Below are 26,757 nucleotides of genomic sequence, written 5' to 3' on the forward strand. Positions count from 1 at the left end.
TTGATGAGGCCATGATATATGACTAGCTGGACTCTGACAACTCATGCTCATTCCTTACCCACACATTTATTTACTCGTGCACAAGGAGAACAGCGTGGCTCAGTCGCCACACTGCCCTGGTTTGAACAAAGAAATGCCATTGTCTACAGATCTTGAACCAACAGAACCTTTGTGCTCTTCTAAATCTCATCATTTGCATATTTAAGTACAAATCAGAATACATATTTCAGATGTTAATCTACATGCTAAAAGCCAATGATACTTGAGGTTTAGTGAAATTACTCTCCAACAGGAAATGTTGCCCTAGGATCCTGTATTTGCATCTTCCTCTTGACTTGGTGCATTTGGAGACTTTGGTTCCCAGACCTGAGCAGAAAGGCTGTACAAAGGAGAGTTAGGCCGTCTTCTGCTGGGATGACTGCACATTGTCTCTGTCAGCTTATCATCTCAACTCTTGCTTTACTGAACATCCACACTCAGAACAGGCTATACAAAGGGAAGTCCAGCTTTTAAAGGTTTTGTTCTGTTTGTCAGTGTACAGTGTATGCACTCTGTTCTGTTAGCACATCATGTTAACCTTTGCCTGCTGTAACTTCAACAAGGCTTGAGGGGCTGAATGGCCTACTTCCTAACCTGTTTCATTTACTTACTTATTTAGAGATGCAGAGTGGAATAGGCTCTTCTGGCCTCCAAACCGTGCCGCCTAGCAACCCCTGACAATCCCCAATTTAACCCTAACCTAATAATGGGATAAATTAACCTACTAACTGATGCATCTTTGGACTTTGGGAGGAAACTGGAGTGCCTGGAGAAAACCTAAGCATTCAGATTCCTTATAAATAACTCCCAACATCCCAGGCTGTCATAACTGCTACGCTGCCATGGCATGTTCTCTGTTTAGAAAGGATTAATCCATGAGAATTAGGAAAATAACTCTCCATAGGTGTTAAATGCTTTGCCTTTGTGTTCCACGTTTTAGTTACCTTTTGTATGAAGAGGTGTTATCGAATTTCTGATCTTAATTAGTTGTTTCTGCTGAGCCACCACTTTGCTTCCAATTTCAAATGACAAAGAACATTGAAACAAATAAAATTGAAGTTCAGGACTTGCTGTCAAATAAGGGCACAGCCGCAATCCACTGCATCTGCATATGAGAGAAAAGGCCATCAGTCCTAAAGTAAGAATGAACTGGACTGTGTCCTCCACAGAGGCTACAGGTGATTGGAAATATTTCAATAGTGTGGGGGGGTTCAGTGGCTGCTGGTGATTGGAAATATTTCAATAGTGTGGGGGGTTCAGTGGCTGCTGGTGATTGGAAATATTTCAATAGTGTGGGGGGGTTCAGTGGCTGCTGGTGATTGGAAATATTTCAATAGTGTGGGGGGTTCAGTGGCTGCTGGTGATTGGAAATATTTCAATAGTGTGGGGGGTTCAGTGGCTGCTGGTGATTGGAAATATTTCAATAGTGTGTGGGGGTTCAGTGGCTGCTGGTGATTGGAAATATTTCAATAGTGTGGGGGGTTCAGTGGCTGCTGGTGATTGGAAATATTTCAATAGTGTGGGGGGGTTCAGTGGCTGCTGGTGATTGGAAATATTTCAATAGTGTGGGGGGTTCAGTGGCTGCTGGTGATTGGAAATATTTCAATAGTGTGTGGGGGTTCAGTGGCTGCTGGTGATTGGAAATATTTCAATAGTGTGTGGGGGTTCAGTGGCTGCTGGTGATTGGAAATATTTCAATAGTGTGTGGGGGTTCAGTGGCTGCTGGTGATTGGAAATATTTCAATAGTGTGTGGGGGTTCAGTGGCTGCTGGTGATTGGAAATATTTCAATAGTGTGTGGGGGGTTCAGTGGCTGCTGGTGATTGGAAATATTTCAATAGTGTGTGGGAGTTCAGTGGCTGCTGGTGATTGGAAATATTTCAATAGTGTGTGGGGGTTCAGTGGCTGCTGGTGATTGGAAATATTTCAATAGTGTGTGGGGGTTCAGTGGCTGCTGGTGATTGGAAATATTTCAATAGTGTGTGGGGGTTCAGTGGCTGCTGGTGATTGGAAATATTTCAATAGTGTGTGGGGTTCAGTGGCTGCTGGTGATTGGAAATATTTCAATAGTGTGTGGGGGTTTCAGTGGCTGCTGGTGATTGGAAATATTTCAATAGTGTGTGGGGGTTCAGTGGCTGCTGGTGATTGGAAATATTTCAATAGTGTGGGGGGTTCAGTGGCTGCTGGTGATTGGAAATATTTCAATAGTGTGTGGGGGTTCAGTGGCTGCTGGTGATTGGAAATATTTCAATAGTGTGTGGGGGTTCAGTGGCTGCTGGTGATTGGAAATATTTCAATAGTGTGTGGGGGTTCAGTGGCTGCTGGTGATTGGAAATATTTCAATAGTGTGGGGGTTTCAGTGGCTGCTGGTGATTGGAAATATTTCAATAGTGTGGGGGGTTCAGTGGCTGCTGGTGATTGGAAATATTTCAATAGTGTGTGGGGGTTTCAGTGGCTGCTGGTGATTGGAAATATTTCAATAGTGTGGGGGGTTCAGTGGCTGCTGGTGATTGGAAATATTTCAATAGTGTGTGGGGGTTTCAGTGGCTGCTGGTGATTGGAAATATTTCAATAGTGTGTGGGGGTTCAGTGGCTGCTGGTGATTGGAAATATTTCAATAGTGTGTGGGGGTTCAGTGGCTGCTGGTGATTGGAAATATTTCAATAGTGTGGGGGTTTCAGTGGCTGCTGGTGATTGGAAATATTTCAATAGTGTGGGGGGTTCAGTGGCTGCTGGTGATTGGAAATATTTCAATAGTGTGTGGGGGTTTCAGTGGCTGCTGGTGATTGGAAATATTTCAATAGTGTGTGGGGGTTCAGTGGCTGCTGGTGATTGGAAATATTTCAATAGTGTGTGGGGGTTTCAGTGGCTGCTGGTGATTGGAAATATTTCAATAGTGTGGGGGGTTCAGTGGCTGCTGGTGATTGGAAATATTTCAATAGTGTGTGGGGGTTTCAGTGGCTGCTGGTGATTGGAAATATTTCAATAGTGTGTGGGGGTTCAGTGGCTGCTGGTGATTGGAAATATTTCAATAGTGTGTGGGGGTTTCAGTGGCTGCTGGTGATTGGAAATATTTCAATAGTGTGGGGGGTTCAGTGGCTGCTGGTGATTGGAAATATTTCAATAGTGTGTGGGGGTTCAGTGGCTGCTGGTGATTGGAAATATTTCAATAGTGTGTGGGGGTTTCAGTGGCTGCTGGTGATTGGAAATATTTCAATAGTGTGTGGGGGTTTCAGTGGCTGCTGGTGATTGGAAATATTTCAATAGTGTGGGGGGGTTTCAGTGGCTGCTGGTGATTGTTCATGAGTGACCGCAGGAGACAAAAGATAAAAGTTTTCAGTGTCTTTCTCAGAGAAGAAGTTTATCAGTTTGAGAACCAGTTGGAAGATGGGTTTGGAAGCAAATTGCTCAAATCACGTAACTTCTGAAAGGAGCAAACAATGTAAAGCATTTAGAAAGCTTCAGAGAAGAAGCAGGGGAGTTTCACCAGGGTGAGCGAGCATGTCGAATGAGGATAGGTGAAGTGAGCTAAGGCTCTTCACTTTGGAGCGAAGGAGAATGAGCAGAGACTTGACAGAGTTTATAAGATAATAAGAGGCACTGACAGCCAGTGCCTTTTTCCCAGGGTGGAAATAAGACCACAAGATACAGGAGCAGAATTAGGCCATTAGGCCTATCGAGTCTGCTCCATCATTTCATTACGGCTGACCCAATTTTCCTCTCAGCCCCAATCTCCTGCCTTCTCCCCGTATCCCTTCATGCCCCGACCAACCAAGAATCTGTCAACCTCTGTCTTAAATGTACATAAGGACTTGGCTGCCATAGCTGCCTGTGGCAAAGAATTCCACAGATTTACCACTCTCTGACTAAAGAGTTTCCTCCTCTGTTCTAAAAGGATACCCCTCTATTCTGAGACTGTGTCCTCAGGTCTTAGACTCTCTCACCATCGGAAACATCCTCTCCATATCCAGTCTATCAAGGTCTTTCACCGTTCGATGGACTTCAATGTCACCCCTCATTCTCCTGAATTCTAGTGAATACAGGCCCAGAGCCATCAAATGTTCTTCATATGACAAGCCATTCAATCCTGCAATCATTTTCGTGAACCTCCTTTGAACCCTTTCCAATGTCAGCACATCCTTTCTAAGATAAGAGGCTCAAACCTGCTCACAGTATTCAAGGGAGGCCCCACCAGAGCTTTATAAAGTCTCAACATTACATCCTTGCTTTTATATTCTAGTCCTCTTGAAAGGAATGCTAATATTACACTTACCTTCCTTACCACAGGCTCAACCTGCAAATTAACCTTTAGGGAATCCTGTACAAGGGCTCCCAAGTACCCTTGCACTTCAGATTTTTGTATTTTCTTTCCATTTAGAAAATAGTCAATCCTTTCATGTCTTCTACAAAAGTGCATGACCATACACTTCCTGACACTGTACCATACTGCAGTTTCTTTGTCCATTCTCCTAATCTGTCTGAGTCCTTCTGTAGCCTGTCTACAAAACAACCTGCTCTTTCACCTGTCTTCATATTGTCTGCAAACTTCGCAACAGAGCATCAATTCCATCATCCAAATCATTGTCATATAACATAAAAACAATCGGTCCCAACACAGACCCCTGTGGAACACCACTAGTCACAGGCAGCCAACCAGAAAAGGCTCCTTTTATTCCCACTCTTTGCCTCCTGCCAATCAGCCACTGCTTTATTATTCCAGGATCTGTCCTGTGATACCATGGGCTTGTAGCTTGTTATGCAGCCTCATGTGTGGCACTTGGTCAAAGACGTACTGAAAATCCAAGTACACAACATCAATTGATTCAACTTTGTCTATCCTGATTGTTATTTCTTCAAAGAATTCCAACAGATTTGTTAGGCAATATTTTTACTTGAGGAAACCTTGCTGACTACAGCCTATTTTATCACCTGCCTCCAAATACCCTGAGACCTCATCCTTAATAATCAGCTCGAGGTCAGCCTAACTGGTCTACAGTTTCTTTTCTTCTGCCTCTCTCCCTTCTTGAAGAGTGGAGTGACATTTGCAATTTTCCAATCTTCTGGAACCATTCCAGAATCTAGTGATCCTTGAAAAATCATTACCAATGCCTCCATTGTCTCTTCGGCCACCTCTTTCGGCACCCTGGGGTGTACACCATCTGGTCCAAGTGACTTTTCTACTTTCAGACCTTCTTCACAGGAACCTTCTCTCTTGTAATGGTAACTTCGTACACTTCATGACCCCTGACACCTGGAATTTCCACCGTGCTGCTAGTGTCTTCCACAATGAAGATTGAAGTGTAATATTTATTCAGTTTGTTCGCTATTTTCTTATCCCCCATTACTACCTCTCTAGCATCATTTTCCAGTGGTCTGATATCTACTCTCACCATTCTTTTGCATTTTATGTATCTGAAGAAACTTTTGGTGTCCTCTTTAATATTACTGGCGAGCTTACTTTCATATTCCATCTTTACCTTCTAAAATGGCTAATATGAGAGGACATACTTTTAAGGTGATTGGAGGATTAATGGGGGGATATCACAGGAAGGGAAGTGTTAGATTGGTCTTGGAGTAGGTTTAATAGTTAGCACAACATTGTGGGCCGCAGGGCTGATACTGTGCTGTTCAGTTTTAAGTTTAATGTTCTGGGAAGAGTCCTGAGATACATGAGCTGCTTCTGCTTTTGGACGATTCCGTTTGAAACCAAAACATTAGTGAGTTTATGCCTGCAAACTGAGAGCCAGAATGGGCACAGTGATTCCAGTTGAAATGCATCTAAAATTGCTAAGAACCTTCTCTCATATTGCTTCAGTAGGAAGGCAATATCACGAAGCTATCTGTATGATGTATAACTACATTGCTTTGACACGTTGATGAATGGCTTAGTAAAAATGGAGAGCTCATTGAAAGTCCAATGAGAGGATAGACTTTTGAAAGTCCATTCTAAAGAAAATACTTTTACTTCCTCGTTCAGCTTCCGTAATTTTCACTCCAAAAATCACGTGTAAGCACATGACCCAAATGGATTGTAAGGATCATAGAGACATTTAAACGATGTTAAACTGCCATGGGATATGGTATAATGACCCAGAACAAATTAGGAAACTGCTGATTATATCCTCCTTGAGCAACAATACCAAGTTCTCCATCACGTGAACATTTGTTATTGTGTCGTCTACTTATGAGACTAAATAATCATAAAGCACTGGGATAGGTTGAAAGGATTCAGTTTCCTTTCTAACTATGCATAAGTAGTTACTAGTTTGAAGAACTACAAATCTATTACCTATCATTGTAAATAAGAATGAACAGAAATGAAAATTAACGATTGTATATCATTATGTAATCTATGGTCTGTACGTCCTTCCCATGGAATGAGTAGGTTTTCTCTTGGTGCTCCGCTTTCCTGAGTCCAAAGACTCAATAGGTTAATTGGTTATTGTAAATTGTTCTGTGATTAGACTAGGGTTAAATCTGGGTTTGCCAGAAGGGCCCATCCATCCCGTGCTGTATCTGTAAATAAAAAAATAATTTCATTTGAATGTAAATCAATGCAACATTATTTTTAATTGGGATTATATTGATGGAATATGGGTGTCAGATTACTTTAGTAATTGCCCTGTTTTATATTAGCCTGATGGATTATACCTCTGGGTGAAAGTCAGTTTTGAAATGTTAGCTGGTAAGTGTTCAGTTATGCCCAGCAATTGGGAGAACAAATGAAGTGACGAGTTGCACAGGAAGCACCAAATATTCAATTCCTAAACACAAGATTCTCTGAGCAATGCATACAAAATGCTGGAGGAACTCCGCAGGTCAGGTAGCGCCTATGCAGGGGAATAAACAGTCGATGCTTCAGGATAGGAAGCAATTAGGACATTTGTAAAACTTGTATCATGTAGTACAGTACTCTCCAGCTAATAATTGCTAATACTTCATTTCAATTACTGAATGTAGATTTGAGATGTGCCTTCAGTAAGTGTCTAATTACACTGGCTAGTCCAGTCAGAACAGCCAAGATATACATATGCCAGCACATCTTATGTACCCTTCTCCATGCCAGCACATCTTTTCTTAGCTGAGGGGCCAAAAACTGCTCACGATACTCAAGGTGAGGCCCCATCAGTGCCTTATAAAGCCCCAGCATCCCATCCTTGCTCTTATATTTTAGTGCTCTCAAAATGAATGCTAACATTGCATTTGCCTTCCCTACCATTGATTCAACCTGCAAGTTAACCTTTAGGGACTCCTGCACCAGATCTCCCAAGTTCCTTGGCACCTCTGATTTTTGAATTTTATCCTCATTTAGAAAATAGTGTGTGTCTTTACTCCTGTCACACTGCACGACCATACACCTCCCTACACTGTGTTCCACCCCAATCTGTCCAAACCCTTCTCCAGATTTCCTGCTTCCTCAACACTACCTTGTCCTAACATTGCCCTTATTACATGCCTATTTCTATTTCCCATTGAAATTTATATGCCACATTTGAACCTATCGAATGCTGAAAGGCCTATATACTGAGGATGTTTCCTATATAGTGAGGATGTGGAGAGGATGTTTCCTTTTGTGGGCAAGTCTTGGACCAGAGGGCACAGCTTCAGAATAGAGGGATGTCCATTTAGAATGGAGATTAGGAAGAATTCCTTTAGCCAGACAGCTGCGAAAGCCTGGTCATTGGGTGTACAGTATTTAAGGTGGAGGTCGATAGGTTATTGATTAGTCTGGACATGACAGGTTATGGGGAGAAGGCAGGAGAACGTTCCATACCATGGATGAAGTTATCTGGCTGTATTCAACAAAGCAGCATTCTTTGAACTTGTTTGCATGCAGTATATAGAGAAAGGTAGATAATCTTATATGGTAGTTGGAGATTAGCAGGTATGACATTGTGGGCATCACTAAGTATATGCGTTTATTCCTTCTACCAGAGTGCACGACCATATACTTCCTGACACCACATACCATCTGCCATTTCTTTGCCCTTTCTCCTCATCTGTCTAAGTCCTTCTGCAGTCTCCTGCTTCTTCAAATCTACCCGCCCCTCCACCTAACCGTATCATCGGCAAAACCATCAATTCCTTCATCCAAATCATTTACATATAATGCGAACAGAAGCGTTCTCAACACTGACCGATGTAGAACTCCATGCTGCCAATCAGAAAACACACCCTTTCTTCCCACTCCTTGCCTCCTGCCAATAAGCCAATGTTCTGTCCGTGCTAGTATCTTTCCTGTCATACCATGGGCTCTTATCCTGCTAAGCAACCTCGTGTGTGGCAACTTGTCAAAGGCCTTCTGAAAATCCAAGTTTGTAGCATCCACTTATTCTCCGTTGTCTATCTTGCTTGTTATTTCCTCAAAGTCTTCCAACTGATTTGTCAGGCAAGATTTTTCCTGAAGAAAATGATGCTGACAGCCTATTTTGTCATCTGCCTCCAAGGGCCCCAAAACCTCACATCTTCCCGACCACTGAGGTCCGGCTAACTGGCCTAGAATTTCCTTTCTTCTGCTTCTCTCCCATCTTGAAGAATGCAGTGATTTTTGCAATTTCCCGGTTCTCTGGAACCATGCCAGAATCTATTGATTCTTGAATGATCATTAATAATACCTCCACACTACTCAGCAACCTCCTTCAGAACCCTAGGGTGTAGTCCATTTGGTCCAGGTAACCTATTACCTTCAGATCTTTCAGCTTCCCAAGCACCTTCAGCCTGAGAAGCAACTTGGATTTGCTCCATCTTGCTTACTGGAGCAACAGGTCCACAGCAGATGTCATCTCATTGGCTCTTCAATCAATCCTGGAACATCTCAACAGTCAATTGACTACAGCTTGGCATTTAGTAAGAACATCCCCTCAAAACTAATCAATAAGCTTTAAGACCTAGGCCTCAATAACTCGTTGTGGAATTGGATGTTCGATTTCTTCACTAGTAGACTCTTCGGATTGGCAACAACATCTCCTTCATGATCTCCATCAGCACAGGGGCACCACAAGGCTGAGCACTTACCCCTTGCTCTTCTCTCTTTAGACATGACTGTGTCACTAAGTACAGCTCCAATGCCATGTTTAACTTTGCTGAAGACTCCACTGTTGTTGACTGAGTCAAAGGTGGCGACGAATCAGCATATAGGAGGGAGATTGAAAATCTGTCTGAGTGCTGCCACAGCAACCACCTTTCACCCAATGTCAGCAAGACAAAGAAGCTGTTTATTGACTCCAGGAGGAGGGACCAGAGGTCCATAACTCAGTCCTCATTGGAGGATGGGGGTGGAGAAGGTCATCGACTTTCATTTTCTTTGGTTTATCATTTCACAGGGCCTGTCCTGGGCAGCAAATAAATGTAATTACGAAGGAAGCACAGCAGCACCTTTACTTCCTTAGGAGTTTGCGAAGATTCGATGTAACATCTAAAACTTTGAGGAACTTCAATAGTTGTGTGGTGGAGAGTACATTGACTGGCTATATCATGGCCTGCTATGGAAACACTAATGTCCTTAAAACAGAGAATCCTACAAAAAGGAGTGGATATGACCCAGTCCATCACAAGTAAATCCCTCCCCACCATTTAGCACATCTACATGAAACATTACCGCAGGAAAACAGTTTCCATCATCAGGGATCCCCACCACACAGGACATGCTCTCTCCTCACCGCTGCCATCAGGAAGAAGGTACAGGAGCCTCAGGACTCTCACCATCAGGTTCAGGAACAGTTAGTACCCCTCAACCATCAGGCTCTTTAGACAAAGTGGATAACTTAGATAGATAGATAGATAGATAGATAGATATACTTTATTAATCCCGAGGGAAATTGGGTTTCGTTACAGCCGCACCAACCGAGAATAGAGCATAAATATAGCAATATAAAAACCACAAACAATCAAACAACAAAATGCAAACTATGCCGGATGGAAAATAAGTCCAGGACCAGTCTATTGGCTCAGGGTGTCTGACCCTCCACAGGAGGAGCTGCACGTTCGATGGCCACAGGCAGGAACGACCTCCCGTGCCGCCAAGTATTGTATCACGGTGGAACGTGGCTGAAGTCCAACAGTAAAAAGTTCAATATCCAGTCGGCAAACACGTTCCTCGGTCATAATATGCCCCAGATTGCACCATCCGTTGTTAGCCAGAACAGTAAGCACCCAACTCCTTTACGCTTACCGCTGTCAGTGCACTTCCGGTCAGTCGGAACGGTATTACCCACTGAACTCCTCTTCTCCAAAAGTCTCTGTTGTCTCGACCCGGTCCTCTTTCCTCGGTTTTGTGATCCCTCTCTGTGTGTTTTTCTCTGGATTTCAGCAAGAGTGTCCACCGCTCTGTTCGCTAAGCCGGCCGGTCTTTGCTGGTCCGTGAAATACACAATGCGACCTTGCTTCCGTCCCGCGTGTCGGGATGTAACCATTTCCAACGCTAAAGAAAACCCAAATAAAACTCTCTCTACCAGCATGTTAGAGAGGGTGCAGCTTCGACGTGTTACCGTGAGAAAAAAACTACAAAAAATAACGTAAATTAAAAAGTAAGAAGAAAGTAAGAATAGATCGGAAGAGCTGTACCAGGCTGCATGCAACTTTATTTGATTTCACCTGCCTCATCATTGAAGTATTCCCAAAACCCATGGACTCACTTTCAAAGACTCTTCATCTCAAGTTCTCAATATTTATTGCTCATTTACTTATTACTATTCTTTCTTTATCTTTTGTATTGGCATAGGTTGTTAACTTTTGCAAGCTGGTTTGGTCTTCCATTGATCGCCTGCAAGAAAAGGAACCTCAGGGTTGTATGTGATGATATATGTGCACTTTGCTAATAAATTTACTTTGAACTTTGAACCTTCTCCCTTGTAATTGCAATTGTACTCACTTCTGCCTCCTGACCCTCTCGAACTTACATCTTACTGCTAATGTCTTCCTCAGTGAAGATAGATGCAAAGTACTTACTTCCTTGTCCCTCTTTATTATTTCTTCAGTATCATTTTCCAGTGGTCAGATATCAACTCTCACCTTTCTTTTACTCTTTATATATCTTAAAAATCCTTTGGTATGCACTTTGGTATTATTGGCTAGCTTACCTTCATATTTTGCCTTTTCCCTCCTTATGGCTTTTTTAGTTGCCTTCTATTGGTTTTTAAAAGCTTCCCAATCCACTAACTTCCCACTAATTTTTGCTCTACAATATACCCTTTCTTTAGCTTTTATGTTGGATTTGACTTCCCTTGTCAGCTATGGTTGTGTCACCTCTGTTTAAAAACTACTTCTTCTTTAGGATACATCTTCCTAATTGCCCCCAGTTACTGCCCCTTTCCAATCAACCTCAGCCAGCTCTTTTCTCATGCCTCTGTAATTCCCTTTACTACACTGTGACTTTGTTCCACAGTAATTGGACGTACTGTCAAGATGAGCACTGAGCGATGTTTTGGGATTGTGGCAGACTTTGGAAACGTGCCGGTGTGTTTGGTTTCAACCACAGGTTCTGTGCCTCCCACACCTGTCTCACCTCTGACAGCAGGGAGGCTTCGTGGATTGGCAGAGGCAGTGGTTTCTAGCAAGAACCATTGAACATAGAACACAGAAAGGTATAGTACAGGGCCAGGGAATTCAGCCCCCAGTGTTGTGTCAAAGTAGGTAAAATATTAATCAAATGCTCACCTAAGTGGATCGCTTCTGCCAGCAAAATGTTCATATCTGATGCCTAACACCTCTAGCATTTTTCTCAGACAACTTCAAAAGGAGTAGAAAGTCATTTTCTGCAGAGAATTCTTTCACAGATTAAGGCATTTTTCTTTTGATTCACAGATGAATTATTGACAACCAACAGTATAGATTGTTCACTGGAGTATTCATTTTAAGTATTATTATTGTCTTTGATTGTTGGTGATTGTACTGTTACAGGAAACTGATGTTAACCTTTTAATTGAATGTAAAAATGGTGTCATCATAGCTGTTAAAGCTTTTGTACACTGAAACACATCTGTAATATTTTAAAAATCAACAAATTACTGATGAAGGAAATCAAAAATTCAAATTCCAATACACCATACAGTGGCTAGCATGATGCTTTCTGGAGTTCAGAGTTCATTTCCAGTGCATCTGTAAGAAGTTTGTACGTTGTCTCTGTGAACTACATGGGTGCTCTGGTTTCCTGTCACACACTGATTGGTCACTGCAAATTGTCCGGTGATTAGGCTAGTACTAAATAGGCAGGTTGCTGGGCTGGGGCCTGTCCGGCGCTGTATCTCTGAATAATGGTACCATAGTAGTGCAACAGTCAGCACGGCACTACCACAGCTCGGGGAGTTCCGCAGTCCAGAGCCCCACTCCAGTGCCATTCTCCATACATCCTCTCCATGGAATGTGTGGGTTGTCTCCAGGTGCTCCAGTTTCATCCCACAGTCCAAAGACGTCTCGGGTAGATTAATTGGTCATTGTAAATTGAGCCACAGTTGGGTTTGTCAGGGGTTGCTGGGGCCTGGGGCAAAGGGTTAGAAAGACCTACTCCATGCTACAGCACGAAATAATCAAATATATAAATAAAATCTAAACACTTTCTGAGTTACCTCCAATATCTGACTTTAATATCTCTCTAAGATACTGTAAAATTGGTAGTAACTTATCCACAAAGATATTTTATTAATTAAATTATCAAGGATTGTTCTTAATATGAATGAAAATCAGAAAACTACTGATGCTGGAAATTTCACTTAAAAATGAAAAATGTCGCAAACGCTCAGCAGGTCAGGCAGAATCTGTGAGAAAAGAAGCAGCCTTCACGTCAAAGACCTGTCATCTGAATTTGGAAAGAGAGAAATCAAGTTGTTTTTCAACTAACTTTAATGAAAGTCTACCTGCAGTCACATCTGCTCTGCCCATTCCTTTCAGCATCCTGAAGTGGCAATATCCTGTTCTGAGTCCCAGCTTGTTCTTCCATCTCTCCACCAGCACTTTCTCACCTTCCTCACAGCACTTTCACATGCTACTTGTTCTGTTACCTTTTTGACTTCTCTTTGCACCACCAAGGAACCTGAAGACTGTTTCCTCGTGGTGCAATGATTCACTTGAACTTCTTCCAATCTCATGAACTGCATTTGGTGTTTACAATGTGGTCATCTCTGTGCGGGAGAAACCAGGGATTGGGTAGTTGCTTAGCAGAGTACCTACATTCAGCCTGAAGGAGTGACCCCGAAATTCCTGTTGGCAGCTACTTTATTTCTTCATTCCTGTCGCAATCTGAACCATCTTCCCATGGCGTCCTTCAAAGCCTTTGAAGGGCCCAGCTCAAGCTTGAGAAACAGCATCTCACCTTTCTAGATGCATTATCAACCTGTATCAGAAGAGGCCAACTATCCACCATAAACGTTGGCTGGGTGTTTCTCTCTCTGACAGCATGGTTTAACCTGCTGGATATTTCTCCAGCTCTGCATTGTACTTACTTTCTCTTATGTCTCTCTCTCTCTCACTCTAGCTCTCTTTACTTTAAATATTTTATGTTGTTTTGTTTATGCTTGCACACTCACTTTCTCTCTCTCTCGTTCTATCTCTATCTCTCCTGCACCCTCCTTGCTCCCTCCCCACTCTCCTCCTCTCCCCCTCCTTTTCTCTTTTCCCTAGCTGCCCTCATTAATCTATCAGCTGTGTGATTCCACCTCCAGTTTATCTCATAGTAATCTTGGCTTCACCCCGTCAGAGACAGCCCTTATAGTTTCATCTACCCACCACTTAAAACAGGGGCCCCCAATGTTTAAAACTAACTTATTATTTTCTCTACCCCAGTTCTGACGAAGTAGCTTCAGTTCGACTCATTAACTGTTTTCCTCCTTCTCCTCAGATGCTGCCTGACCTGCTGAGTGTTGCGAGCTTTTTCTGTTTTTAATATTGTCATTTCTCCTGTGGCCGTCTTCCACGCCACATCGTTCTACACCCATTCTTGGAGCCCGGAGAGCAGTTAGTCACATGACACATTCCGCAAAGGGCAGACAGCCTTAAAGTAACAATTGTTGTCCATGTTCTATGTGCTCAGCTGATGATGAATGAAAGCTGATCGTTTATTTATTCATTTATTGAGATGCTGCACAGAATAGGTTTTTCAGCCCCTCGAGACACACGGCCCAGCGCCCCCCAATTTAACCCTAGCTTAAGGATACTGAAGCACTCAGACAAAACGCACTCCACGGCCAGAATGTACAAACCCCTTACAGATGATGTCGTAATTGAACCCCGAACTCCAATGCCCCGAGCTGTCATAATGTCACGCTAACAGCTACAGTCAAGAATTTTTTTATTGATCCATGGTGCTAAAATGTAATGGTAACTCGTGGAACTTCGAAAACAACATGGTTGATCCAGTGTTGGCTACTGTATTGCACACACATTCAGTTCCAAGGCCACAGAAAGAACTTGATTGTTAATTCCCTTCATACTATGGCAAAGATTCACTTCTGTTCTGTTTCTTTGCCGGATTAGTAATAATTATAATTGCGGACTTCATTTTTGCGTAGGAAGGTGTCAGCAGTCAGATGATTTAAAGCTGCAGGATCTGTGAGTCAGTATGGCATGCTGTTTATTTGCTGTAAAAAAAATTAACTCTTTCTATGTCGATTTTTTGAGAGGATTTCCTTCTGCCATTCTTTTGCTTCAGATTCTTGCCAAAGACATACTTCTTTCCCCTGCACACATCAGCAGTGATAATGCAAAAGTGGAAATAGTAGCAGAAGAGAAAATAAAGAGGGATTAGAAATAAAATGACTTTCAAAGAAAATCTTAATAGACAGCTGCAGCAGTGATACTCTTGTTTTTAATTGGCTGTGTAATGGGGAGTGGAATGCAATGTCTGAAAACGGATGAAAGAGACCTGTAATAGAGATCAAAGGAGATATAATTGGCCACAGCAGTAAATGGGAGCTGTAATGTTTACCACCTGTTCCAACTCGCTCTTTATATTTGGCTTTATTGATTGCCTTTGACCTCAGTGGAATGGAATGTTAGAAAGGGCATAAAGCAGCTGGTTGACGCGGTAACCTTCACTTTACTGTAATGAACCAAAGATAAGTTTTTGCCAACACACACAAAATACCAGAAGAACTCAGCAGGCCAGGCAGCATCTATAGATAAGAGTTGATGGTCGTCGTTTGGGGCCGAGACCTTTTACTCTTTTCTATACATGCTGCCCGGCCTGCTGAGTTCCTCCAGCATTTTCTGTGTGTCGCTCGGATTCTCAGCATCTGCAGATTCTCTTGTGTTTGTGATAAGTTTCTGCCTCTAAGCTTCAAGTTAATTTTAAATTTTCAAAACCATATAGTTGTGAATGCAGTGTTTAATAATTGTATTCCGTGTCAGCACCTCAGACCACAATCTGGTGGACTCCCTGTACTCCCTGTTTCCTTCCTTCCACACTTAACTGGGGCTTTCCTCAGTTTCTGCAGTTTTGCCAGCTACAGGAAGTTACGAACAACACTTAGAGTCTCCCAGTGCTTACAATAGAGTGTGGGAATAGAATAGAAACAGCATACAATTGCTTGAACTTGGTCTTTGGACTCTGTGAAAATGGATAACCTCTAATTAAATCACTTTATTTCTTTTAGAATTAAACACCCAAACATTGTGTCTCTGGAAGACATTTACGAGAGCCCGACACACCTCTATTTGGTGATGCAGCTGTAAGTATCGATTGCACATTTCATTTCACTACACGATAATATAGTTATGGTTATTACAGGAGTGCGTATTTGCAGTTAATGTTCTAATGGACACAGGCCCAGTCATACATCCATAATTCTCCTGGCCTTTTAAGCATGCATTCAGCATGGGAAACATGCTTAAACAGCTGTAACTCACAATCAGTGTCAGTTACAGGCCAGGTTTGTATCTCCTGGGGATCAGAAAACCGAGTGGTGACTTGATTGAAAAGAATAAGATTCTGAGCAACACTTTACAGCAGCCAGCTATAAAATCTAGGTTCGATTCCCACCACTATCCGTAAAATTGAAGTTCAATTCCCGCTGTTGTCCATAAGATTGGGGTTGGATTCCCACCATTGTCTGTAAGGTGTTTATACGTTGTGACGAGAATACACATAAATTAAGATGTTTGCTGGCCTGGGCTAGCATCAGTGGCATCAGCAGTTGGTCTGCCACCTGTCCTCAGGGGAGGGAGAGATAAGGCACAATGAAGCAGCATGTGGAGGTGTTAATGAAGGAGCCATCAGTCTGGGTATTGTCAAGAGCGGCTCCCCCTTTGAACCCTGAACTGTTTGAAGTGATGGACAGGCGATACCCCAGCAGGGGGATAAAAAGGGACAGGTTCGCTAAGGCAGGACACACATGACACTCGAGGTAACGAGACCCTGGAAGCGGTGCTCCTCTCCCAAGTCGGTGGGAAGCTCTTGGACGGCTGATCGCGGGATCAGCCTTAGACGCACAGGGTGGAAAGGTACAATCAGCGGGAACCCGGTGTGTGTCCGCCCTTGCTGGGTGCCGGGTTCACTGCAGAGGATCGACCGCATCTGGAGGAGGGGTCACAGTCGGTGACCTCTGGTGACATCACAAAGGACCCGCCCCGAAAGCTGCTTGGGAGCAATATCTCCGGTCTGTGAGTGGAAGCCATTTTGGAATGATCATTCGTTCTCGTTCTCTTTCTCCCTCCCCCCACGTTGTCCATCGCCATGGCAACGATTACTGCGAACTGAACTAAATTGAACTGAACTTTGCATCACTTTGAAATTGGTCATTTACCCCTAGACAACGATAGAGCTTGATTGATGCTGTTATCTTAATTCTGTGCACATGTGTGTTTATCATTGCTGAACTGTTGCATTTATTATCCTTTCGATTACTGTGTTGCTTGTTTCTTTAATAAAACTTTCTTGGTTCTAGTAATCCAGACTCCAACTGAGTGATCCATTTCTGCTGGTTTGGCAACCCAGTTACGGGGTACGTAACAACGTTCTCCCTGTGACTACGTGGGTTTCCTCCAGGGGCTCCAGTTTCCTCCCACAATCTAAAGGTGTACAGTCAAGATTAGTGAGTTATGGGCAAGCTATGTTGGCACCAGACATGTGACGACATTTGCTCGCTGCCTAGCACAATCTTCGCTGATTTGATTTGACTCAAAATGGCAAAAATCACTGTATGTTTTCATGTACATGTGACAAATAAAGCTAATCTCAGGGTGGATGTGAAGGGGATATTTCCTTATGCAAGAATCCAGAAGTTGTAGACCCCATCTTAGATCAGACTCGAAGTGAACATTTGTCTCAGAGGGTTGTGTGTCCTTACTGCACTCATCTTCGTAAGGTGGTCATAACAAGGATTTTCAATAACTTAAAAGATGAGTTAGGTAGATTCTTGACAGGACTTGATGGACAATTCCTGTTCCTGGTTGCTATGTTTGTATGTCAAGCTGCCTTTGTATACAGTATATCCTCAATATTGTAAATGTAACTCTCCATCCAGTGCAGAATATCTATTGCATGTATCAACACTTCACAGGACAATAGCAATGAATTACTGTATGCCTAGTGTGTAATCTGTTCAAACTGGATTACTGGTCAGGCTGATGTAAAGTCTGCGGTATGCATCACGACAGTCTGTCTGTGGATGGATGTTCTCATGGAGCCACAGAGGCACAGGGAAATGCAGCACAGGAACAGTCTTTCTGGCCCGATAATCCATGCCAAACTGTTACTCTGTCTCGTCCCGGTGACCCGCACCTGCACCATAGCACGTCATACACCTCCCATGCACGTACTCATCTATGCTACTTATAACTAAACACATTGATGAAGGAAGAGCAGTAGATGTAGTGTATATGGATTTCAGCAAGGCATTTGATAAGGTACCCCATGCAAGGCTTATTGAGAAAGTAAGGAGACATGGGATCCAAGGGGACATTGCTTTGTGGATCCAGAACTGGCTTGCCCACAGAAGGCAAAGAGCGGTTGTAGACGGGTCATATTCTGCATGGAGGTCGGTGACCAGTGGTGTGCCTCAGGGATCTGTTCTGGGACCCCTTCATGATTTTTATAAATGACCTGGGTGAGGAAGTGGATGGACGGGTTAGTAAATTTGCTGATGACACAAAGGTTGGAGGTGTTGTGGATAGTGTGGAGGGCTGTCAGAGGTTACAGCGGGACATCAATAGGATGCAAAACTGGGCTGAGAAGTGACAGATGGAGTTCAACCCAGGTAAGTGTAAGGTGGTTCATTTTGGTAGGTCAAATATGATGACAGAATATAGTATTAATGGTAAGACTCTTGGCAGTGTGGAGGATCAGAGGGATCTTGGGGTCCGAGTCCATAGGACACTCAAAGCTGTGCAGGTTGACTCTGTGGTTAAGAAGGTGTACGGTGCATTGGCCTTCATCAACCGTGGGATTGAGTTTAAGAGCCGAGAAGTAATGTGACAGCTATATAGGTCCCTGGTCAGACCCCACTTGGAGTACTGTGCTCAGTTCTTGTCATCTCACTGCAGGAAGGATGTGGAAACTATAGAAAGGATGCAGAGCAGATTTATGAAAATGTTGCCTGGATTGGGGAGAATGCCTTATGAGAATAAGTTGAGTGAACTTGGCCTTTTCTCCTTGGAGCGGTGGAGGATGAGAGGTGACCTGATAGAGCTGTATAAGATAATGAGAGGCATTGATCGTGTGGATAGTCAGAGGTTTTTTCTCAGGGCTGAAATAGCTAGCACGAGAGGGCATGGTTCTAAAGTGCTTGAAAGTAGGTACAGAGGAGATGTCAGGGGTAAGCTTTTTATATAGAGAATGGTGAGTGCATAGAATGGGCTGCTGGCAATGGTGGTGGAGGCAGATATAATAGGGTCTTTTAAGGGTCTCCTGGACAGGTACATGGAGCTTAGAAAAATAGAGGGCTATAGGTAACCCTAGGTAGTTTCTAAAGTAAGTACATGTTCAGCACAGCATTGTGAGCCGAAGGGCCCGTAGGTTTTCAATGTTTCTATGTTTCTAAATGTTGAAATCAATTCTGTGTCCGTCACTTCCACTAGCAAACTGTCACCTCTATCTGAGGGGAGAAATTTCCTCTCAGATCCCCCTTAAATATCTCACCTTTCAAAGTTCAAAGTAAATTTATTATCAAAGCACATACATGTCACCATCTACAACCCTGAGATTCATATTGTTTTGGGCATACTCAATAAATCCGTCATAGAATAATAACCTTAACAGAAACAATGAAAGACCGCATTCAACCAGCGTGCGAAAGACAACAAAAATAAATAGATAATAATAATAATAAATAAATAAGCAATAAATATCAAGAACATGAGATGAAGAGTTCTTGAAAGCGAGTCAGTAGGCTGTGGGAACACTTCATTGATGGAAAGTGAAGTTGAGTGAAATTATCCCCTTTGGTTCAAGAGCCCAATGGTTGAAAGGCAATAACTGTTCCTGAACTTGGTAGTGTTGAGTACTGTGCCTTCTTCCTGATGGCGGCAGCAAGAAGAGAACATGTCCTGGGTGGTGAGAGTCCCGGATGATGGATACTGTTTTCCTGTGACAACGTTTCATGTTGATGTGCTCAGTAGTGGGGTGGATTTTACCAATGATAGACTGGGAATATCCACTATTTTTTGTAGGATTTTCCACTCAAGGGCGTTGGTGTTTCCATACTAGGCTGTGATGCAGCCAGTTAATATACTCTCCATCACATACCTAGAGAAGTTTGTCAAAGTTTTAGATATCAATATGACCTTTCACCCTTAATCTATGATCTCTAGTTTTAGTCTCACCCAACATCAGTGGAAAAAGCCTGCTTGCTTTTACCTTATCAACATCTCTCATAATTTTATAAACCACTATTGAATCTCTCCTCCAGGAGAATCACTTGCATTAATTAAAGTTAGGAATAAAGTCCAAACCCATTCAACCTTTCCCCAAGTCCCTGGCAATATCCTTGTAAGTTTTGTCTTCATTTTCTGAATCTTATTAATATCTTTCCTGTCAGAAGGTAACAAGAACTGCACACAGTACTCTGAAATAGTCCTCACCAATGTTTTCTGCAACTTCAACAAAACATTCCAACTCCGGTGATCAGGACTTTGATTATGAAGACCAATGTGCCAAAAGCTCTCTGTACAACCTTAAATCATTGAAATATTTTTCTGTCTTGCATTAGCACCAGCTCCGTGTTTGAAGGAAGTATCACGGTGACAACGAGCTTTGCTGAAGCTGGAATTTATTTCATGGCATTGTGTCAACTTGAATGCCACTTGTTGGCACAGGTCATAGTTCACAGTAGCTCTAGCAGAAAGAGCAGTGTCAGCCTACTCCTGCTTCCTGCTGACACCTCCCAGGCCTCCCAGGCACCTCCTCATCTCCACTCAGCTGACAGGATTCATCTGCTGGACTCATCGCCTGCAGCATACTTAACCCAGTTCTCATCCACAGTCCTTGTTCACTCATCGAACCAGCCAGCCTCAACCAGTCCCTGTCACTTTTCATCCCTGGCACAGGAGCATAATCGCAATGGCCGAATCTACAACTTTCAAGGGTATCTGCCCTTTTCCACAGGCTACAAATTCAGTTGTTGTTACCTATATGTTGAGTCTTGAAACTTCTCTTGTGCAATCAAGTGACTTTTATGTCCCTAATGCTTTCAGTAGCCACTTTATTAGGTACACCTGCTTGTTAATGCAGATATCTAATGAGCCAATCACGTGCCAGCAACTCAATGCATAAAAGCATTAGAAAGATATGTGAACAAGTGGCTTTGACCATGGAATGATTGGGCCAGATGGGTTGCTTCGAGTATCTCAGAAGCTGCTGATCTCCTGGGATTGTCATGTACATCTGTCTCTAGTGTGTACAGAGAATGGTGAGAAACAAAAAAACATCTGGTGGGTGATAGGTCTGTGGGCAAAAACAGAACCTTAACGAGAGAGGTGAGAGGAGAATGGCCAGACTGGTTTACACGAACAGGAAGGTGACAGCAGCTCAAACCCATTACAACAGTGGTGTGCAGAAAAGCATCTCTGGACACGCATGTAGAGCCTTGAAGCGGATGGGCTACAGCAGCAGGTGACCACAAACATATATTCAGTGGCCTCTATCGTGTACAGGAGGTGTCTGATAAAGTAGCACTGAGTGAATGTTTTTTGTATCATGCTCTCCTTGGTTGAAATGTGTTGCATTTTGTGTTTCTCACTGCAGATTCTTTTTCATTATTAATGTGCTTGGTTTAAATTTTGCAAAATCATTGACTTTTTAAAAATCAATAACCAATGCATCCAGCGAGAGTTCCAAAAGAACTAATTTGCATTGATACTGAGTGCAGAATAGTGTGAATAGAATGAAGAGCTGTGATGCCTCTGATCTCCAGTATTCATGGGCTGTTTGTTCACATTGGAGGTGTGTGTGGGTTGGGTGGTGAGGGTCGATGTCATCTTTTTATGTGCTGCTCCACGGGGAGGAAGTTGGAATCTGTGACCTATGTCACTTGTGAATGTTGTTAACAATTAATTACAGTGTGGGAGAGCAAGCTGTAGATGGCTCATACTGTACGTGCTGACGTCTGAGATATGTGCCTTGCGTGACTAAGCAGAACTGACTGTTGAATGTTTTGCTAAGATATTTCATAAAAAAACTACAACTTCTACCCCAAATAAGATTATTTCATTCTTAAACCTTTCATAGATTCATGGGGAGCCAGCTCATCAAACTTTGTTTCTTCTCCAGTGGAACCTTGTAATCCCTCAAGGGATTAACCCTTTAAATGACTTCTCGTGGTGAGGTAGCGCAAATTCGTCAGGTCTGAAACACTGAGGCGTTGTAACCCAAGGAGAGAGAAACAGCTCTCTTAAGCACACAAAAGAACTTTGAAGAATGTGAATTTTTTGGATGGTATTGATTGAGACAAAAGCACAAGATGTGATGCAAAATCTTTTGAACTAAGAATAAATTATTTTTCTCCGTCATGCATTTTTCTAGATCTGAACTGTGTTCTGATTCTATTTATTCCTAAACCACATAGTTCACTAGACCTTTTCAAAAAGCTTTTTTAAGAGCAAGCCCTTTTGATGGGTCTACAGTTACATGTGTTATGAATGGCAAATTTCTTGAAAGATTCAAGATTCAAAATTGTTTAATGTAATTTCCAGTACTCAAGTGTAAAGAAGAACAAAATAATTGTTACTCCGAATCTGATGTAGCACTAAAACCCATAAAAGATAAACAACAATAATAAAAAAAGCAATAAATATAGATACATAAGATAGCTTATAAGGTGATGTTAGACTGTACATAAGGTGACTGATGGGAAATAATAAAGCAGTGGTGAGTTAGTGAGTGGAGATATTGATCAGCTTTACTGCTTGTGGAAAGTAACTATTTTTAACTCTGGTGATCTTGGTGTAGATGCTACGTAGCCGCCTCCCTGATAGGAGTGGGACAGGACGTCCATGAGTGGGGTGGGTGGGATCCTTCATGATTTAACTGACCCTTTTCTGGCACCTTTTCTGTATATCTGTCCTTGGTGGAGGGCAGGGTCGGGCCAGTGATGTGTGGGGCAATTTTCACTACCTGTTGTAGAGCCTATTAGTGACCAAGATCACTAGGTGATACTAGTCGACCAGATCTGTTTTCTTCAAAGCTGTTCTAGATGGTTAACTAACTTTTTAATTCCAGGCACTAGTAGGTAAGGAGTAGATGAAATGTAACCCAGGAAAGTGGAAAGCCTTGTATATTGATAGGAAGCACAAAAAGTGACAACAGGGTACAATTTTAAAGCAGAGCTCACGGAAGCAGCAATTTGCTGACTGCTTGGTTGGGTATAGGACAGGTAGGGCAACTCATTGAGGACTGTGGGCCACATGAAGTGAGGTGCAGATGTAGCAGAGTGAAAAAGCCATGACGAATGTTTATGAAACTGCTTTGATTGCAACAGGGAGCCTTAGGAAGCACTTGGAAAGATAGCAGAGAAGACTTATCATCATGGTTCTGGATGTGAGGGCTTACGGGTCAAGGCTATTGAGACTGGTATGGCTCTCACAGGAGCAGGGAAGGTTTAGAGGGGAAGAAATTCAAGGCAATGGGTGGTCTAGACTGAGTAGATGGGTAAAATTGTTCCCATTTGTGGAAGGGTTCTGAACCATATACCGCAGATTAAACCCTTTGAGCAAAAGAATCAACGGTTGAGGAGAATCACTTCTGTTCAAAGAAAATATGGAAGGTAACAAGTAAGTTCTGGCATGGACGACCAGTAGCATCGTGTTTATCAAGAGCTAGCATGGACTGAAAAGGCTGAATGGCCTTGTACCATGGTGTTAACCTTTTGTGAAATTCTTTTGGTCCAAGATGATTGTTGTTTGGATTGCTAACTCAGATTGGGAGGGATCAGGGAATCCTAGTGTGTTCATGGAGAGAGGAAGGTTGTTGACTGTTAATGAAGGGAGCTATACGATTCATGCAGGGTGGTGTTGTTCTGTGAGATACTGGTACACCTACTGCCTTACATAAAAAGCAATCATTTTTTACTTGGTTCCACTTATTAATAAAAGTGAGGCCTTCTTACAGTCACTTGATACAAGCGAAGTTCCAGGGCTAAAATAACTCCTGTAGATACTTTGATGACTTCATGTGTGGGTTGGCTTTTATACAGGCGAATCACTTTGTAATCATTGTTCTCCATACTTGTGGTAAACATTGCACCTTGTCTGTGATATTACACTGTTTACCACATTTCATCTCTCCCTTAAGTCCCTGGCCTATCTCCCGCCACTCATGGCAGAGATTAATTTGCTGACTTGTTCACATTAAGTAAATGACATGTGAATTTGGGCTTTAAGTGATTTTATTGACTAAATTATGAAAGTAGGTGGAAGGTAGGATCAAGGATAAGCCATTAATCGGCCTTTAATAATTTAATCAAGTCTGTCTACTTCAGCTAAGTGAGCACCGTTCCCATGTGTGTGAATTAACTGCAGTCTGATTTAATGAAACTGAAAGGCCATTAGTTTTAAGTAGGATTGATAGAGGAGTCTGTGAGAAGAAGACAGGAATCAAATAATGGGCGATTGGCTTTGGTGAAACTATACTGATTGCATTTTGTTCAGTTTTGGTCTTCTAATGTGAGAAAAGGTGTGCTGACCATTGAGGGAGTGCAATGAGAGTTCGGTGAACTGATTTTGGGAGGCTTAGAAGAGAACTCGACATTCTCTGGAGTTCAGAAGACTGGGAGATAATTGCATTGAAAATAACACAATTCTTACTCAATAAAGTGAATGAAATGAGGATGTTTCCACTGGCTCAGGTGTCTAGAACTTATGAACAAAGACTTGGAATTAGGTGGTAAACCATTTAGACCATAAGGCATAGGAGTAGGCCATTCAGCCCATCTAGTTTGCTTCACCATTCCTTCACGGCTGATTTATTATCCCTCTCAACCCCATTCTCCTGCCTTCTTCCCGTAACCATTGACACCCCTACTCAAGAACCTGTCAACCAATGCTTTAAATATACCCAATGACTTGGCCTCCACAGCCATTTGTGGCAATGAATTCCACAGATTCACCTCCCTCTGGTGAAAGAAAGTCCTCCTCATCTTTGATCTATTGTGAGACTATGCCCTCTGGTCCTGAAGTGAAGTGAAATTTCTTCACTAAAGAGTTGTGAATCTTTGGGATTCTCTCCCCAGGCGAGGTGTGGAAACTTAGCCATTGAGATCATTTGACCTGTGGATGATACCAGGGTGAAGGGATGAAAATGGTATTATGGTGGAAGATTAGCCACGCTCTTCATGAACATTGCAGCAGGCTCAAGGAGTTGGATGCTTACTCATCATTGTTACAATCTTTATTTTTTATTTTTGTTTGGAGATAGTGTGGGATATGCCCGTCCAGCCTTGTAACCCTAGACAACCCCAATTTAACCCGAACCCAATCTTGGGACAATTAATTTACCTGGTTCATCTCTGGACTGTGGGAGGAAGCTGGAGAACCCGGGGAAAACACATGTGCTTCCCGGGGAGGATGCTGGAATTGAACTCCAAACTGTGGGATGCCCCATTCTGTTATAGTGTAGCGCTAGCCACTACGCTAACTGTGGTGGGTAGTGTAGCATTCAGTGCGACGCATCCTCGTAAGAAGCAATAAAGCAGAAATAGACTGCAAATACTCAGCAGGCTACGCAGCTGCTACGGAAAGAGAACCTAAATTTAATGTTCTTCAGGAGGAGAAACTGGAGCCAGTGACTGGGTACGAAATGGAGGCTCAGAGACTACCCATCCGCATTCAGTTCAGTTTCCTTCCTCACCACGAGTATCCCATGAACATCTAACATACTCCTGAGATAATCTTCATTACAGAATTATAGAACAGTTCAGTGCCACAGGACGGTGCAAAATGAGCTCATTTTATTCATTATGTCTGTGAGAGCATTTTGAAAAAGAAGTCGTTCCTCTCCTGTTCATTTTCTGCAGCCCTGCATATTTTTCCTTTTCAAGTATGGGTTGATTTCTCTTTTAAAAGATCCTCATGAATATGCTTCCACCTTCGGCAATTTGCTTGTAAATGTTTCATCACCACGTGAGGAGACATTATCAGTGACTGCAAAGTGACATGACCAAGTCCCCCTCTCTACCCATGAAGATCGAGGGGGACACAGATTTGACTGGGCGTCAGTGAAAGTCATGGTGCAAGCGCACATGCGACATGCGAGAGAATTCTGAGCACAGGAGAGGGAGTATTTCTGCAAACAGTTCTGTAAACAAACACGTAGATTTTATCTATGAGCCAATGTGGGCAAAATTCTAGACCACAATACTGGAAGTTAGCCATACAGCCAATCAGCGATGAGATTTCCTCCCCACATCACAACTGAGTTTCTGGAATGATGTCGAATCAGATGATTGAAAAGCATATCAAGGCCAAGAATTAGGAGGACACAGCACAATCAACAGTACACTGACAACGTCTCCTTGCATGCTGATGAAACATCTGTAAGTAAATTGCCAAGTTGGGAGAGCAACGCAGCCCAACCATCAACCACCTGAGCTACACATCTTTTGAAGTATTTCCAAATGCTTCCACCTTTTTTCTGGCAGTGCACGACAGATCAGATATAGCATGGTGTTGATGGTTTATTGACTTGGCCATAACAGCCTTAAGTTAAGAATCATAGACTCCAAGTAGGCTAGATCAGGGGTCCCCAACCGTTTTTGCACTGCGGACCGGTTTATTATTGACAATATTCTTGCGGACCGGCCGACCCGGGGCGGGGGGGGGATAGGGTTGCCAACGGACAAGAGTAGCAGTCAAATACGTTGTGTTTACCCAGAGAAAGACTACAATGACCATGAAGCTTTGCGCTGGCACCAGTGCGCATGCGTGTACCTGCCGATTATTTCTCCTGCAAATCGTTTTTGGCGATTCTGTTCGGCGGGGTGGTGTTAATCACGACCGGAATATAGGTGATAACTGGCTAATACACTCAATTTCATTTCTAAAAGGGTTTATCTAACGAATTTAATATTAAACACACAGAGCAAATTTTCCTCGCATGAATATAGTGATAAGTCAATTATCAGGGGAGGACAGGGGAGCTTGAAGTATTGAACGAACTTCCAGTAGAAGTGGTCGAGGCAGGTTCGATATTATCATTTAAAGTTAAATTGGACAGGTATATGGACAGGAAAGGAATGGAGGGTTGTGGGCTGAGTGCAGGTCGGTGGGACTAGGTGAGAGTAGCATTCGGCACGGACTAGAA

The 26,757-nt window shown here is 42.8% G+C and overlaps 1 protein-coding gene across 1 annotated transcript in view; it reads left to right on the forward strand.

The window, feature by feature from the left end:
* LOC140211249 (calcium/calmodulin-dependent protein kinase type 1-like) overlaps positions 1-26,757 on the forward strand; it is a 274,936-nt gene that overhangs the window by 196,983 nt on the left and 51,196 nt on the right. The window contains exon 4 of the mRNA XM_072280903.1: positions 15,623-15,697. Coding sequence (XP_072137004.1) covers positions 15,623-15,697 — 75 coding nt within the window. The remainder of the gene's footprint in view (positions 1-15,622; positions 15,698-26,757) is intronic.

The sequence above is a fragment of the Mobula birostris genome, chromosome 16 (assembly GCF_030028105.1).
Source record: "Mobula birostris isolate sMobBir1 chromosome 16, sMobBir1.hap1, whole genome shotgun sequence".
In the NCBI taxonomy this organism is placed as follows: Eukaryota; Metazoa; Chordata; class Chondrichthyes; order Myliobatiformes; family Myliobatidae; genus Mobula; species Mobula birostris.